This window comes from Chelonoidis abingdonii, chromosome 3, assembly GCF_003597395.2.
Source record: "Chelonoidis abingdonii isolate Lonesome George chromosome 3, CheloAbing_2.0, whole genome shotgun sequence".
In the NCBI taxonomy this organism is placed as follows: domain Eukaryota; kingdom Metazoa; phylum Chordata; order Testudines; family Testudinidae; genus Chelonoidis; species Chelonoidis abingdonii.
In genome coordinates, this window is record NC_133771.1 from 42,200,516 (window position 1) to 42,216,074 (window position 15,559).

A 15,559-nucleotide genomic window follows, 5' to 3' on the forward strand; every position below is an offset into this window, starting at 1 on the left:
AACACTTTGGAATCCCCTTTCAGGTAGTTGAAAGCAGCTATCAAATCCCCCCTCATTCTTGTCTTCTGCAGACTAAACAATCCCAGTTTCCTCAGCCTCTCCTCATAAGTCATGTGCTCCAGCCCCCTAATCATTTTTGTTGCCCTCCATTGGACTCCCTCCAATTTTTCCACATGCTTCTTATAGTGTGGGACCCAAAACTGGACACAGTACTCCAGATGAGGCCTCACCAATGTTGAAAAGAAGGGAATAATCACGTCCCTCGATCTGCCGGCAATGCCCCTATTTATACAGCCCAAAATGCCATTAGCCTTCTTGGCAACAAGGGCACACTGTTGACTCATATTTAAATTTATGGAGATATCCTATCTCCTAGAACTGGAAGGGACCTTGAAAGGTCATTGAGTCCAGCCCCCTGCCTTCACTAGCAGGACCAAGTACTGATTTTGCCCCAGATCCCGAAATGGCCCCCTCCTGGATTGAACTCACAAGCTTGGGTTTAGCAGGCCAATGCTCAAACCACTGAGCTATCCCCCAGCTTCTCGTCCACTGTAACCCATAAGTCCTTTTCTGCAGAACTGCTGCCTAGGCATTCGGTCCCTAGTTTGTAACAGTGCATGGGATTCTCCCGTCTTAAGTGCAGGACTCTGCACTTGTCCTTGTTGAACCTCATCAGATTTCTTTTGGCCCAGTCCTCTAATTTGTCTAGGTCCCTCTGTATCCTATCCCTACCCTCAAGCATATCTACCTCTCCTCCCAGTTTAGTGTCATCTGCATACTTGCTGAGGGTGCAATCCAGACCATCCTCCAGATCTTTAATGAAGATATTGAACAAAAGCGGCCCCAGAACCAACCCTTGAGGCACTCTGCTTGATACCAGCTGCCAACTAGACATGGAGCCATTGATCACTACCCATTGAGCTCGACAATCTAGCCAGCTTTCTATCCACCTGATAGTCCATTCATCCAGCCCATACTTCTTTAACTTGCTGGCAAGAATACTGTGGGAAACCATATCAAAAGCTTTGCTAAAGTCAAGGAATAACACATCCACTGCTTTCCCCTCATCCACAGAGCCAGTTATCTCATCATGTTGTCACTTTTTTAGAGGCTGATATTTTGGCAACTTCCAGTACTAGAAGCAAAAGGTGGAAATACTATTTTCAAAGGTCTGCTTTGAGATGACTTGTGTAACTCACTCCTGGCTTTGCTAATTATGAATACAGTCATCTCAAACTTATGCCAATAAAATCTTTATACCACATCGGCATGTTCTCTTCTTCTCTTCTAAATATTTAAAGTATTCCTATGTACACATTTCTTTCTTTTCCCTAAAGTGGAAGTTCTCCCAGCCTTCCCACTTCCCTAATGCACACTGGTATGAAGTGCAGGGCTGGCAATATTTGGTCTTTGTACAGTGAGATATTTAGGGTCCAATACCTTCTGAACCGACAGGGATAGAAATGGATGGTTAATACCATGGGGAGCTGGTAATCCTCTCCATTGGGGTACAATACTTGTTTCAGGCCCTCAAATTACAGAAAATAATAAGCCTTAAACGTCCAGCTCTAGGGTTTATAGAGAAGCTTTCTAAAACTTATTAGTTCCAGAAGCCTTATATCACACTAATGTTATGTGTTATATTTGTATTACATTGCATTATATATATACACATGTCTCAAAAGGGTACACAATAACCTTCCTTTAGAAACAGAAAGGTCAGAATTGTGTGTACAAGTGTGCTGGGAAAACCAATTTCATGTTCTTTTGCTACATTTTAAACTATATTATGGTTGGTGTTTACTGATTTTCTTGTAACTTTTTGTGTGCTAACTTAATACATGAAAGCTCCTTTAAGTGCTTGGAAGCTGAGAAGCTGTCTTTAATTAGTTTGCCATGTGTTTATCATGGTTAACTGTGATCTTGCCTTGGAAGGCTGTTAATCTTTTCCTTTCTCATCACTCTCTAATTCAGATTGGCAGTTGCACTAATCAAATGGGCCAAATTGCAATTGTTTCATTTCAAAACTCCAGCCCCAAGGTTATCGAGTGCTTCAATGTGGAATCACGCATTCTCTGCATGATCTACATTCCAGAGGAAGAGAAACAGAAAGAGTTAAATGTGGCTCCAGAGTCTGAAAACATGGCTACAAAAACCTTAAAAGTGCCTACTGTCTGCCTGGGCATGGAGGAAGGAAGGTGATGGTCAATTTTAACATATTGCATATAATCTACTTACGTGTTTGTTCATTACTCTGCAATAAAAGATTATCCATCCAATGCTACGTGCACCTTAGAAAAGCATATTAAAATGGCACCCATGAGTAAACGGACCCATCAGTTGTCCCAAGATCCTATCCCATAACCCAGTAACGACATACATGTAATAAAAATTAACCTCCACACAAAAATTTTTTAAACTTATCATACATGGGATAAAAACCATAGAGACTAACAAATATCTCTGAAGAAAAAGGATTAATTCCTTTAAATAATGTAATCTCTGTAGGACATAAGTACAGATTTTTAAGGATATTACATCATTCCATCATTTTAATCATCAGGAGGGTTTGAAAATGATGAAGTGCTGTTAGCAACACGAAAAGCAAGTAATTATTTACCTTTTTATAATGCTGCATTTGCAGTATTTGATAGAAAATTTTCATGCTAATAAGATAGAACACGATATTGTTTATCATGTATGAACTGAGTCTTTTCATTAGGTCATCTCTGTACAGTAGTGGCAAATAGTAATAGATTTATGTGAAGTTGTTGGTATGGTAAGCAAAGGATGGTGGATGTACCTATTGAGAACAGAAGTATGGGAATTTGTGTGCTCTTCTTGCAAGTTTAAATAAATGAATACTCTTTCTATTAAAAAAATGCTGTATATTTTCTAAACTGAAAGCAATAAAGCATAATCAGACTAGTTCTCTGCATGTGTAAACTGCAGAGCATGCCAGACATGCCTATTTACCTATCATTTCTGGCATACCCATCATGATAGGATATAGGTACCATGACATAGAATTTAAAAGTAAATTGATTTCTGGTACTGAACTATTTTCTTCTTTCTTCTGTCAGGTAGGGCTGGATCCAAAGCTCATTGAAGTCAATGAAAAGACTTCACTGGGCTTTGAATCAGGCCCTTGAGAGGTACAACTCTGGGTCTGTAAGAGGATGGTGTCTTGTTAGAAGAAAGGTCTCTCCAGCTGAGGTGAAGTCTCCCTAATGCAAGGAATTTACTGTTTGGGCATAAAATGATAATGAAAATGACTAGATGAACTACATTTTTTAGCCTAATAAAGTACCTATTTTTCCCCAATACTTTTTATAACCGTAAAGCCTTTTGTGACCTTTATAGTAGGAACTGAACAAAACATATTTACATTTTTCTCCCTTTTTTTATTTTTTTGTAGCATTTCTATTTACAAGAGTCATCAAGGCTCAAAGAAAGTCCGACTTCAGCACTTCTTCACCCCAGAAAAATCAACTGTCATGAGCCTAACGTATCTGTCGCAGTACTTGTTTGCTGGTCTGGTTAATGGGAACATTGCCATCTACACAAAAGCAGAAGGTAGAGTAATAACATCCTGAGGAACTCCTGTGTCAATATATTTTGGCAGAAGCAGATTTCCACTGGTACATTTTTCCTTTCCTGAACAGCTTCTGAATTGAAGTTACTACAGTTTGATGCAAACATTTACTTTTAAAGTGTTTTCTTTATAGACTTTTATGGCTTTTGTTCTTTCCAAAGGATGGTATGTGTTTGGCTGTTAGTCCTGATTTATTATTGTTAGATCAGGATTGTTATTATGCACATTGTTATCCGTCAGCGACTCCACTCAGGATCAGGTCCCAGTTGTACTAGCTACTGTAAAACACACATAAAGACTGTTCCCTGCCTAGAGAGCTTACTATGGGTGATAACAATCAAGATACTGCGTTTAACACAGTACAGATGCTAATGTCATTCTAGTTCCCAATATCTGAGAAGGGAAATGGTTTCTCTTTGCTAGCTCTTTTAGCAAATCCAAATTGAAATGGTAACTAAAGTGTGCAGATGGATGGATAGTTCCTCTCTAGATACATTGCTCATGCACCTCACAAAGAGGCCTCCCTTTCTTATTGCTCTCACTTGAAAAGGTTTTAAGGTATGGTTTTATTTGACAGTGAGGAATCCAAAACAAGAGTTGTGAAGGATGCTTCTTTCCCACCAACTACCATGTTGAGCCCAATGGTCCCCTCCTTGTCTCCCTCACTGCGCTCTCTTTTGGACTTTGCTCCAGGGAGAGCTGCATTAGACCACAGGCCTTTTAAGAATATTCCCCCAACTAAATGTCAGGCCTGCTCTACACTACGCAGTTACGTCAGCTTAACTACCTTGCTAGGGGCTGTCAAAAATGTCATGCCCTGTGCAATGTAATTATGTCGACCTAAGCCCTTGGGTGGACCCTGATTGGTCGATGGAAGAATTCTTCTGTCAACCTAGCAAGTGCCTCTCGGAGAGGTGGATTTACCACAGCAACAGAAGAACATCTTCCGCTGTGACGCTGTAGCATTTCTACTGCAGGCTTACCCACAGAGAGTGAAGAACCTGTCCCTGATGGAGCAATGGTGTGGCCTTGATCATACTCAGGTGCATCCCACAATATCATTCTGATTTATCCCAATTGCTATATATGGCTGTAGGCCTGGGGACAAGGGGTGAATTGGCAATCTCCTCAGAATGTGGTGTGTTTGAGCAGTGATTTAAAACTACAATAGTCTTCGCACAGCTTCTTCCAAGAAGGTTACACTCCAGCAAAAAAGGGAGTAGAACCCGTTTGTAGGCAAGAAGAGATGCAAGGATTCTCTGGGATCCACATCTGCAGAGGCAGTTAAGGGGAAGACAATGCCCTTAGTCAGAGACCAGTGCTAAAGAACTTATAAACAGTATAAAGAACTTACCTAACAAGGATTGTGTTCAAGTTACCTGAAACTTTGACATGGAAAATCTACATGCAGCCATTTCTGACTCATCTTGCAGTGCCTTCTCTTACAGCTCTTCATGCCTAATAAAAATCTTTCCAGTCATTTGTTTCCATATTAGCATCGATTTTCCATATAGTTTGCTGCCGTGGTCATGTGTAAGACACAGTGTGCTTATCCAGACACAGTCAGCCCTGAAGGAGTGTTGTTATGAAGCACTGACCTATTTTACCAGACAGATGATTCTGAGCTGTGGAACGAGAGACATGGAGAATGTGGCCTAATAAGTATTTCATGTAATTTATCAGCACAGAATCAAAATGTCACCATTAGTTCTACACTGGGTGTAATTTTTCAGTCATATACATCAGTTCAGTGTGCTAATAATTTGATGTATACAGATTAAAAGAGAAGCGGGCAAGACTGAAAAGTGAAATATTGGGTATTTTCTAGATAAAAGCAGCTTGCTACACTGTAAGACATTCTTACCTGCATACCTGTATTCAGAGAAAGGCAAATGCTAATCCCAGTGCACATTTTAAGTACCGAAATTGGGCAGTGCGCTGGGGAGTTCCATGGGGTAAGGAAGGAAAAATCTTTCTGCCAGACTGCATAGCCACTTCGCAGGTGCTTTTGCAGGTTCAATCCTTGTTCCTTCCCACACAAAACAGAATGGGCAGTGGATGTGTGTAGTCACATATCCACCAGGTCTGTCTCATTCTATTTCCAGCCCCAAAATGAGTCTCTGGTACAGCTTCAAATTGTCCAGAGGTTACAGATATACATTTGCAATCCTGCCCCTCCACCATTCTTTGCACTTATAAGACTTTTAGCCATTGTACTGCAGCCAGAGCACACTATGACTATAGGAAGGGGGGCAGAATTTGTCCCAAATTGTTCCTTTAAAGGGAAATTTTAAAAGGCATGTTTAGCAAACTGAGGGAATGCGTATGAGGCGGAGGAGGAGCACTAGGGAATTTTCACAGCCAAACTCCCTCACTTACATATTTCTGTATGGACAACGTTGTATGTAACTAGACAAGCATTTGTCAAAATGTTTTTACTTCCCCATTGTAAATCAGCTAAGCAGCAGTAAGTAATGAACAAAGGTAAAGGAACATGGTCTTGAAATCTAATCAATTTCAAAAAGTGAGCTATAAGTAATTAGAGTTACTACCTGTGCCTCAAACTTCTTGTAGTTTATTTTCCTGATGGTTCTGTGAAACAGCCACACAGACAAAAGGACATTGTCCTAATAGTCCAGTCCTATTTTACACATGTGAGTAGTGTTACTGGGGAAAAAATGAATCTGCCCATAACAAAGTGCTATTTTTATAGGCAGCGTGGGTAGCACTGCTTGTTATTAAGGTTGCCTGACACTTCCCATTATAAGACTCTGTTTTCAGTTGCTTATAACTTTGCCGAACATCAGCTGTTCAGGCTGAAATTTTACATGCTGGGTATCTGACTCAGGCTGATTGATTATTTATTTATTTATTTCCTGCCAAAACAGTTCAGACATTACTGAGAACAAGATTAAGGAAAAATACATCATTTTGCCCAGGCTAAAAATATCTGTGATTCTTTCTTGAAAAGCTTTAGCTCCTCTATACTTTGGAGCAGAGACTTGAAATATGGCCAGAGGGTGGCCTTTATGGCAGGGATGTGCCTTTTGCCATGCTGGTGAAAACCCACCAAAATTTGACCAAGTTGTAAGCCTTTGAAAAATCACAGCTTGCCCATGCTTAGTAGAAACTTGGTAGAGCTTATCAGTTCAGTTCCCTTAAGATTCCATCCATGCCTGAGGCTGAGCAGGACTTTCCATCGAATAGCAATTCGTGGCTGCTCTGGGCCATACTAGGTCCAAGTAAAGGCAGTGGAACTGAGAGCAGGAAGCCTGTCTCTCTCGCTCTTTCAATGACCCTGACCCTGCTGGGCCCAGGCAGGCTACAGGAGCAAGCTACCAGATTTGAATGTATTTGGGGGAGCCTGGTGGAACAGGAAAAGGATATGGGATTTGAGGCTGGAGGAGGGGAAATGCAGTGACTGGGAGTTAGAGATTGGGACTAGCTGGGACTGGGATGTGGAGCCAGGGCAAGAAATGGATTGTAGAGACCGAAAGCCAATGGGTGGAAAAAGGCGACTGAGATCAGATAAGGAGCCTGGGGAGTGGCGATTGGGATTAGCTAGGCTGGGAACTGGAGAGGGAGGGAAGACAGATCTGAAGAATTGCCAGGGTATAGGGGTGAGAACTGGGACTCTCTGGGCACAGAGGTTTGGACAAGGAGTGTGAGGGTGACGGACAAGAAACCTGGGGAATAAGAGAGAGAGACTCAGTGGGAACAGGAACTGAGTGGGATTAACTGGAAGTTGGAGGTTTGGGGAGGGAAAAGACAGATTGGACAAAAAGTGAGGAGCGGGGAATTGGAAATGGCTGGGCAAGGGGACTGGGAATGGTGGGGGGTGGAAAAAGAGGAAACATTTTTCCTTTTTCATTTGTCATAATTCTACACGTTAATGGTAACAATAGGTAGCAAAACTATTACAGTGTCTTGATTTTCAAGTTGACAATGTTACTTTGAGTTATTTCGGATATTTGAGATAAATGCACCAGGCACTTAGCAAAAGTTTTTCATTTTACTTTGAAATTCATGCTTACTTGCTTCTCATTTCTAGTTTTTCTTTTCCTCATTGAATGAAAGGTCAAAATTGTTAATCTCATTTGTATTATTACTTTGTGTATTGGCTTTGTATCATTATTTTTGTTGCAACTGAAAGGACACTGTAAAGTAGCATAGCACCAAGCTATGTGTCTTATGACATCTAATGATATGTGCCAGTCAACCATTATCACTTTTTTGGATAGAATTGCAAAATGAGAATTAGTGGATGGAGACAAAGTGGTAACTGAAATATATTTTATTTTAATAAAGCATTTGGTACAATGTCTCAGACTTACCATCAGAACTAATCTAAATTCACTTGCGTATGAAAATTCTCAAGTGGCTAGGAAAGGGACTGAAGGACCATAAACAAAAGATTGTAATAAATGGCCAAGTAGGAAGTTGAAGGGAAGGGTGGAATTTGTAGTGGGTTACTGCTGAGATCTGCATTAGGTCAAGTCTTTAACCCCATTCCTGCTGTATGATTTAAACCAACAGGGCTCCACAGGGTGCAAATGCAAAGGTCACTCATGCAGATCCAGCTGCAGGCCTGAGGCCTTGTCAGGGAGGAGTAAAGAACCCATTAAAGAAACAGTGATGATCCTAAACTAAGAGAAGCCATAAACACCAGTATTAAAAAACCATACAAAGGAAAGTAGAAGCATGGCCAGAAGATACTATTAAGGTCCAACTTGTGGAGAAAAAAAAAACACCTAATACATTTGTGAGGTAATTATGCAAAACACAGATATTCATGGGATGCAGGCGAAAGAAACTTGGAAGGTAGAGATGTGGGAGTGATTGAACAGCCACACAGATGTGTTAGCTATGAGATATGGTAGCAGAAAAAGATCAGTGCTCATTTGGCTTGCATTCCCAGAGGCATAGTGTCTCAGGACAGGAAAGTAACACTCAATTTTTCTACAATTTAGGTATGTTGCACCTGGAATATTGTGTTCAGTTTCAGGCACTTCATTGCCAGAAAAACATTGACTTAGTGTGTGGAATTCAGAGAACAATAGCAGCAATCATCAGGAGACTAGAAATATTAACTTACGAGTAAATAGTGAAAGAGTTTAGCTAAGCAACCACTAAGTAACACCATGATAACAATCTGCAAACATTTGCAAGGGATTAACAGCAAGGAGGATGAGGCATTATTTTGCATAGTTAAAGGGGAATATAAGAATAATAGGATGAAATTAGGAATGGGACAATTTAAATTTATAACAAACTTCCTGACAGTGAGACCTCTCAGTCTGTGGAATAGTCTCCTAATGGAAGTGATGAGAGCCCCCTTTGTTTATGAAATTTAAACCTGGACTGAACAAAATATTATCAACTGTACAGGGGTGATGGACTATTAGTGGTACTGAAAAAGGTAAATACTATTATCCTGGTGTTGGTAGTATGTCCTTTCCCTGCAGGAAACACCTTGAATACTGCAAATATTGAGTTAGTTACCTAACCTTATTTACTTAACTAAGGCAGGTACTTTCAGTGGTACCTATGTAGGTGACTTAAAAGAAGTTGGAATCAGAAAGTCTATGACTTTTTATATTAGACTGGAATCCTGCCATTTGATCTCTAATATTGGTTCATATATGGAAAACACTGTTTACTGTGCTCAGGTGTGCAGCAGAGGGTTTTCCTAGGCATATGAAGATGCACTCTGTATTCAGAGGAAGGCAAGGATAAGCCCTAAAATAGTTATCCCCAGATGATGGGAAATGTGCTATTATTTGCAAGCATCAGTTTGCTTTTAAATCCTTTGTCCTATCATCAAGAAATTAAATAAATCACTAGCCACTGTTCATATACCACGTGATATAAAAATGTTTGTGCTCCACTGCACAAATAAACTAACAAACCCTATTCCCAGGGTTTTGCTGGCAGCATTATTGAAATCATCAATGGTGCTGCTGAGTAAGACAGGAAGTTGCCAGACCAAAAGGTGCATATTAAGTTGAGCTCAGTTGATGGCACCAGGAGTGGGACAGTGGAATGAATGCAAGCTGTAAAAGGACATTTTGACAGGGAAAGTAATTTTTTCAATCCTGTTGTATCATACCAAAAACAGAGAATAAAACTAAAGTATACAATAGTACGGTTTGCCTTCAGACTATTACACTGGGGGAAAAATGTCCCCCTGCCCCAAGAATGCTGTTCTGGTCCCTGCTTGTCTGTCCCCACCCATCCACTGGGACACGTGTCTCCCTCAGCTGGGGAGTTTCCCTTCTCTTACCCATGCAATGCATGAATTGGTGATGCCAGGAGTCAAGTTCTCAGTGGACTCCGCTGTACAAAAGTAGATTCCCAGTTCACAGGATCATTTGGCTCAGCTGCCCCTCCATCAGAACAGAGGGGTGGCTGGGCCAAATTTGAGTGGTGTTGTAACCCCATACGCCAGGTTGCAATCAGCCTTTTGCTCCATCTACTTGATTTACAGGTGCAATTAGCTAGTTAAAGGTGAAGTACTACCACTTGTATCCTCAGTTTATTACAGCATAAAACTTCAAAGATAATTATTTGTAGGTGCAAATGTAACACTGATAGACCCTGATCATTGGCGGGGTGGGATCGAACCTGTGCCCTCTAGAGCTAAGTGCATGAGCCTCTATTGCGTGAGCTAAAAGTCACATGGTTGTTAGCTAAAGCTGTAGAGTAGACTCCTTAATCTCTCTCTAAGTGGTCTCAGTGCCACTAGATGGGACAGAACACCACACCCAGGAGGTTGTGGGTTACACAAAATTAGAGAATGATATTGAAAACCAAGCACATTGCACAAACACTTTATAGCGTGAAGAACATTTAGGTCCCAATCTGACATTTTTTGCATACCCAAAATCTCACTGAAATGCTGAGTTTTGGATTTTCACAGAATGTAGACTGGGCCTATTGTGCTATCAGTACCAATAGAAAATGACTTTGGAAAGTAATTTTTGATCCACATGAATGAAGAGTCTCTGCAGAGAGTGACTACTAAACCAAATTCTGTTACGTCAAATTGGATTAAAGTTTTTTAAACTTTTTTTTAAAACAAAATTAGTATCTGTAATAGATATCAGCTGGTGATCTTCCTTGCTATTTTAATGTATATATAACATATTACATGTAGTGACTGTATATGAGATTTTTTTGATATATGAGATCAAAAGTAACTAAAGAAGGACTGCAGTCCCTTATTCACATGAGTTGTTGTACTGAAGTCATCAAGAGTACTAAGGGCATAATCCAGACACTTACTGAAATCAATGAGAGTCTTTTCATGATCTTCAGTGAATGAAGTCAGTGGAAAAGACGTCCACTGTCTTCAGTTTATATTGAATAAGGCCTTAAATGCCTAACTTTTAAAAATAAATGATGACCCTGAAAGAGACAAGGTAGGAATACGTTGGGAATCGTTATACATTTCAGTTATGTTTTAGACCAAATTCAGACATGCAGGAAATAAACAGATTATTGCATTTATGTCTGAAAAGAAATGGTGTTGAATCAATGAACAAGATAGTCTCTAGTTAAATTTAATATGTGATTCATTTCTGAAAAGTGACTGTATTAAAAAAAAAACACTTTCTTACTCAGGAGATCTACTCATGGTGCAAATTCAAAGTCTGTGTACTTTAGCGGACAAAGTAAGGCTATGGGCTTGGCTACACTCGAAACTTTGAAGCACTGCTGCGGGGAGCGCTGCCACGGCAGCACTTTGAAGTGCAAGTGTGGTCGCGGCGCCCCCTCCTCATGGGGATTAGCTTGCAGCGCTGGGAGCCGCACTCCCAGCGCTGCGGCACTGTTTGCAGTGGCACTTTACAGCGCTGTATCTTGCAGCGCTCGGGGGGGTGTTTTTTTCACACTCCTGGGCGAGAAAGTTGCAGCGCTGTAAAGCGCCAGTGTAGCCAAGGCCTATGCCATGTTTTACTAATCTTACCCCTGAAGAAGCAAAATAGCTCAGGGACAGTGAACTGGATTCTGTTTTTGAGTTGCACATAGTCAATGTAAATAGTAAACAGACTTCCAAGTGTAGGGCACTTGTGCACCTTTTGTTATCTTCAAATTATGACCTCAGTTAAACAATTGTGCAGTCTCCACCACAGCAGTTAATTTGAGGACTATGTGGTTGAAGTGAGGAAGGCACATGGCCCTAAGTTTTGTTGTTACTGGTGGTAATGCCTGAGTCAGAGAGAACACAGATTAGTTTTACATAACAGGTAGAATTTGCAGGGCTATTAATTGGAAACACTCTTCTCACTTGCAGACTGAATTCATTTGATATGGAAATAGTTGTGACACAATGAATATGGAATTCAGTGTCTTTTATACGAAGATACTTTTCAGATTAGAACCACATTGTAAGCATGTGTCAAGAACAGTTATATAGTTGCAGATATCAGAGGCAATACAGTTTACGAGTACCACAATTTTGTTTGGGTCTTGATTCAGCAAAGCACTTATGCATGTGTTTACCATTATTACTATTATTGTATTACAGTGGTGTCCAGGAATCCCAAATAAGAGTTAGGGCCCCATTGTTCTAAACACTATATAGGCAGGTAGCAAAGAGAGAATCACTGCCCCAAAGACCATATAATCTGTATAAGAGTTTATGTAAGTATATGCTTAAACTGAGCACATGCTAATGTGTTTTGTTGATGTCAGTAAGTGGGCAGCGTTACCGGAGCTCACATAGATCACAGATAGATATGCAAGTAAGGTGAGATTTTCTCAGTGTAATCACACAGATATTAGAAACAAATACATTTTATATATCTTATTAATAAGACAAGGAACATAAAAGACAATAAGAAGAGGTTCTATAAATACATATAAGCAAGAGAAAGATGAAAGAAAGTGAAGGTTCAGTACGTGGCGGGGAAGAAGAGCTAGCAATGGACAACACCAAGAAGGCTGAGGTGTTTAGTGAAATCTGAAGCAAAACAGGCATTAAAAGAGATGACAGTGACCATATATTTAACACAATTAATATGAACAACAGGGGGGAAAGAACACAAGGCAGAATAGGGAAAGATCAGGTTAAAGACTATTATTTAAATAAGTTAGATGTATTCAAATTGGCAGAAGCTGACGAATTTAAGGAACTAGCTGAAGCAATCTCAGAGCCATTAAGTGATCGTTATCAAGAGCTCATGGAAAACTGGTGAAGTCCCAGAAGACTGGAAAAGGGTGAACATGTATCTATCATCAGTTTGTAAGCACTTGAAGGGTAATAAGGTGATAAGTAATAGGCAGACAAATCATGCCAAATCAACCTAATTTCTCTTTTTGACAGGGCTACTGGCCTAGTGAATAGCAAGGAAACTGTAGACTTGATCTATCTTGATGTTGGTAATGCTTTTGACATGATCCCACATTAAATTCTCACAAGCAAACTAGGGAAATGTGGTCTAAATGAAATTACAATGAAATGGGTGCACAGCTTTTTGAAAGACCATGCTCAGAGTAGTTATCCAAACTGGGAGGATATAGCTAGCGGGATCCTGCCTGGGTCTGTCCCAGGTTTGATACTATTCAATATTTTCATTAATGACTTGGATGATGAAGTGGAGAATGTGTTTATAAAATTTGTGGATGACCCCAAACTGGGAGAGATTGCAAGCCCTTTGAAGGACCGGATTAGAATTCAAAATTACCCTATGGGAGAATTGGTCTGAAATCAAAAAGATAAATTCAATAAAGACACGTGCAAAATACTACATTTAGGAAAGAAAAATCAAATACAAAATAGTCACTATCTGGCTAGGTGCTAGTACTGCCAAAAGGGATATGAGGGTTATAGTGGGTCACAAATTGAGTATGAATCAACAATGTGATGCAGCTGTGAAAAAGGCAAATATCAATCTGGGGTGTATTAACAGGAATCTTGTATGTACAACATGAGTGGTAATTGTCCTGCTCTGCGTAGCCTTGGTGAGGCCTTGGCAGGAGCTCTGTTTTGGGCACCACACTTTAAGAAAGATGTGGATAAATTGGAGACAGACGAGAAGAGAGAAAAAAGACCAATAAAAGGTAAAGCTACTAAAATTATTTAATTCTGTATGCAATTCAAAATGTAGGTATGCAAGTAGCATGCAAAAAATATTCAAAACAAGCTCATGTTGCTAAAAGCAAAATCTCTGACAAAGCAATCTGCTATGATTTCTTTAATTTTCAATCCCTGCTTCAAACAGATGTCAAGCAGTAGTCTGACCACACTGAGAAGTGGTGGTATGCAGGCTGAAGCAGAAGGGTACTGTATTCCTGATGTTACACTATGTATTTAGGGATAATCTAATTTTGGTCTGCTATATCCAGTCTGAGTCAACTGCAGGATGGTTTGAAACTAGAATGAATTCTCAGTAAAACTGAACTATACACAGAAGGTATGGCACAAAATGAGTCTTTAATCTCTTTTAAAATGCATTTCTGAAAGTTAAGAATCTAGCAGCAGAAAGTCCATCCCATCAAGTTTCTGATAGGCAGATACTTTAACGTGGTAGAAGCTGTTGTAAAACTGTCGCTGACTGCTTCATGCATCTGGACTTTGAGCTTTTCTAGCACAAAAGGTAATTCATATTGTAATAGGACAGCTTCGGTCTCCTCCTTCCTGGAGAGTGACTGTAGCTGCGTGAAATTCTCATAAATGAATGCTTTGAGAGTTGGACTGCAGTTAGTGGAGAGTAAGATGAGACAAACCGTTGGGTTCTGCTCTGCAAAGCGCCACTTTGAAAATGGCAATGTGGTGTTCCATGTTGATAGCATCCAACCGAATCCATATAAAATTTGCTTAAATACCAAATGAATAGGTTTTTTTCTGGCTGCCATCTCTGCAAACTCAGCATGGGCTCTGAAAGTCCAACTGTGTTCTTTCCTTCTCATACGTCATCACTACTTGTAAAGATACTGCAGGCCAGTTGAATGTTCCGTTACACCTCTGCCTCCCCAATGTCTTGAAATTGTGCCCTGTGTTATACCTGCACAACCCACTGATTTTACACAGGTCTAACTAAGGCCATAGTTTGGACAAGAGATGTTACACAAGTGTCAACAAGAAACCAAGTTAGCTTGCAGTGTCTCTACTTGTATCCTGCATGTAGGGAAATGCTTTCTTGTAACTGATAATTTGTACTCTTCCAAGTTTCAGGTGGATTGCTTGCTAGTCATATAGTAAGTCTCTGTGTTTGTCTGTTACTACTTTTGTTTTATAGGTGATAATAGCTCAGTCGCTGCTGGGTGAGGCATACTGCTTTCCAAACTATTTGTTCTTAAGTGAATTTGAAAATCAAAACTTACATTTTTATGTGTGTAACATTTCATCTTGCTTCTTTTCTTCTGTAAAGATGGAGCCTGGAATTCAGAACCCCAAAAAGTCGTGAAATTAGGGGTTCTGCCAGTTAGAAGTCTACTCATGATGGAAGATACCATTTGGGCTGCGTCTGGTGGACAAATTTTTATAATCAGTACTGAGACACATACAGTAGAGGTAAATGTTTTTACAAGTAATATTTGCGTATTGTGCCATGAAACACCATTATTTTAAATAACAATGGATAGACTTTAAGCATTAAAAATCAGTTCAAACAACCTATAAAATCCACTGAATACTCTAAGAAATGTAGTTTTGAGTTGTTTAACTTTGTGTCATAGAGATTTCACCTTCTCTGCACCTTGAACTTCTCTTATATTGGCATTTGTTGCCAATATAATTTGTATGGATTTATGGTCTGATTTTTACCCCCTTAAATTGTCATGTGACTTCTGGAAACTGTAGGGTATTTTGTGTAAGGACTAGCTCTAAAATCTAGACCCAAGAGAGCTGACAACAAGAGAGAGAGTGTGCTGGAAATCAGCATGAGTTGTCTACTAATTTGGAGACCAGGACTCTTAGGGTACATATGTACAGTAGTTGGGAGGTGTGGTTCCCAGCTTGGG

The 15,559-nt window shown here is 40.0% G+C and overlaps 1 protein-coding gene across 2 annotated transcripts in view; it reads left to right on the top strand.

Moving 5' to 3' along the window:
* The window catches only part of ARHGEF10 (Rho guanine nucleotide exchange factor 10), a 217,006-nt gene that overhangs the window by 174,193 nt on the left and 27,254 nt on the right, over window positions 1-15,559 (top strand). For both annotated transcript variants that reach the window (XM_075063709.1, XM_075063710.1), the window contains 3 exons: window positions 1,975-2,198; window positions 3,419-3,576; window positions 14,968-15,110. In XM_075063709.1, the coding sequence (XP_074919810.1) occupies window positions 1,975-2,198; window positions 3,419-3,576; window positions 14,968-15,110 (525 nt within the window). The remainder of the gene's footprint in view (window positions 1-1,974; window positions 2,199-3,418; window positions 3,577-14,967; window positions 15,111-15,559) is intronic.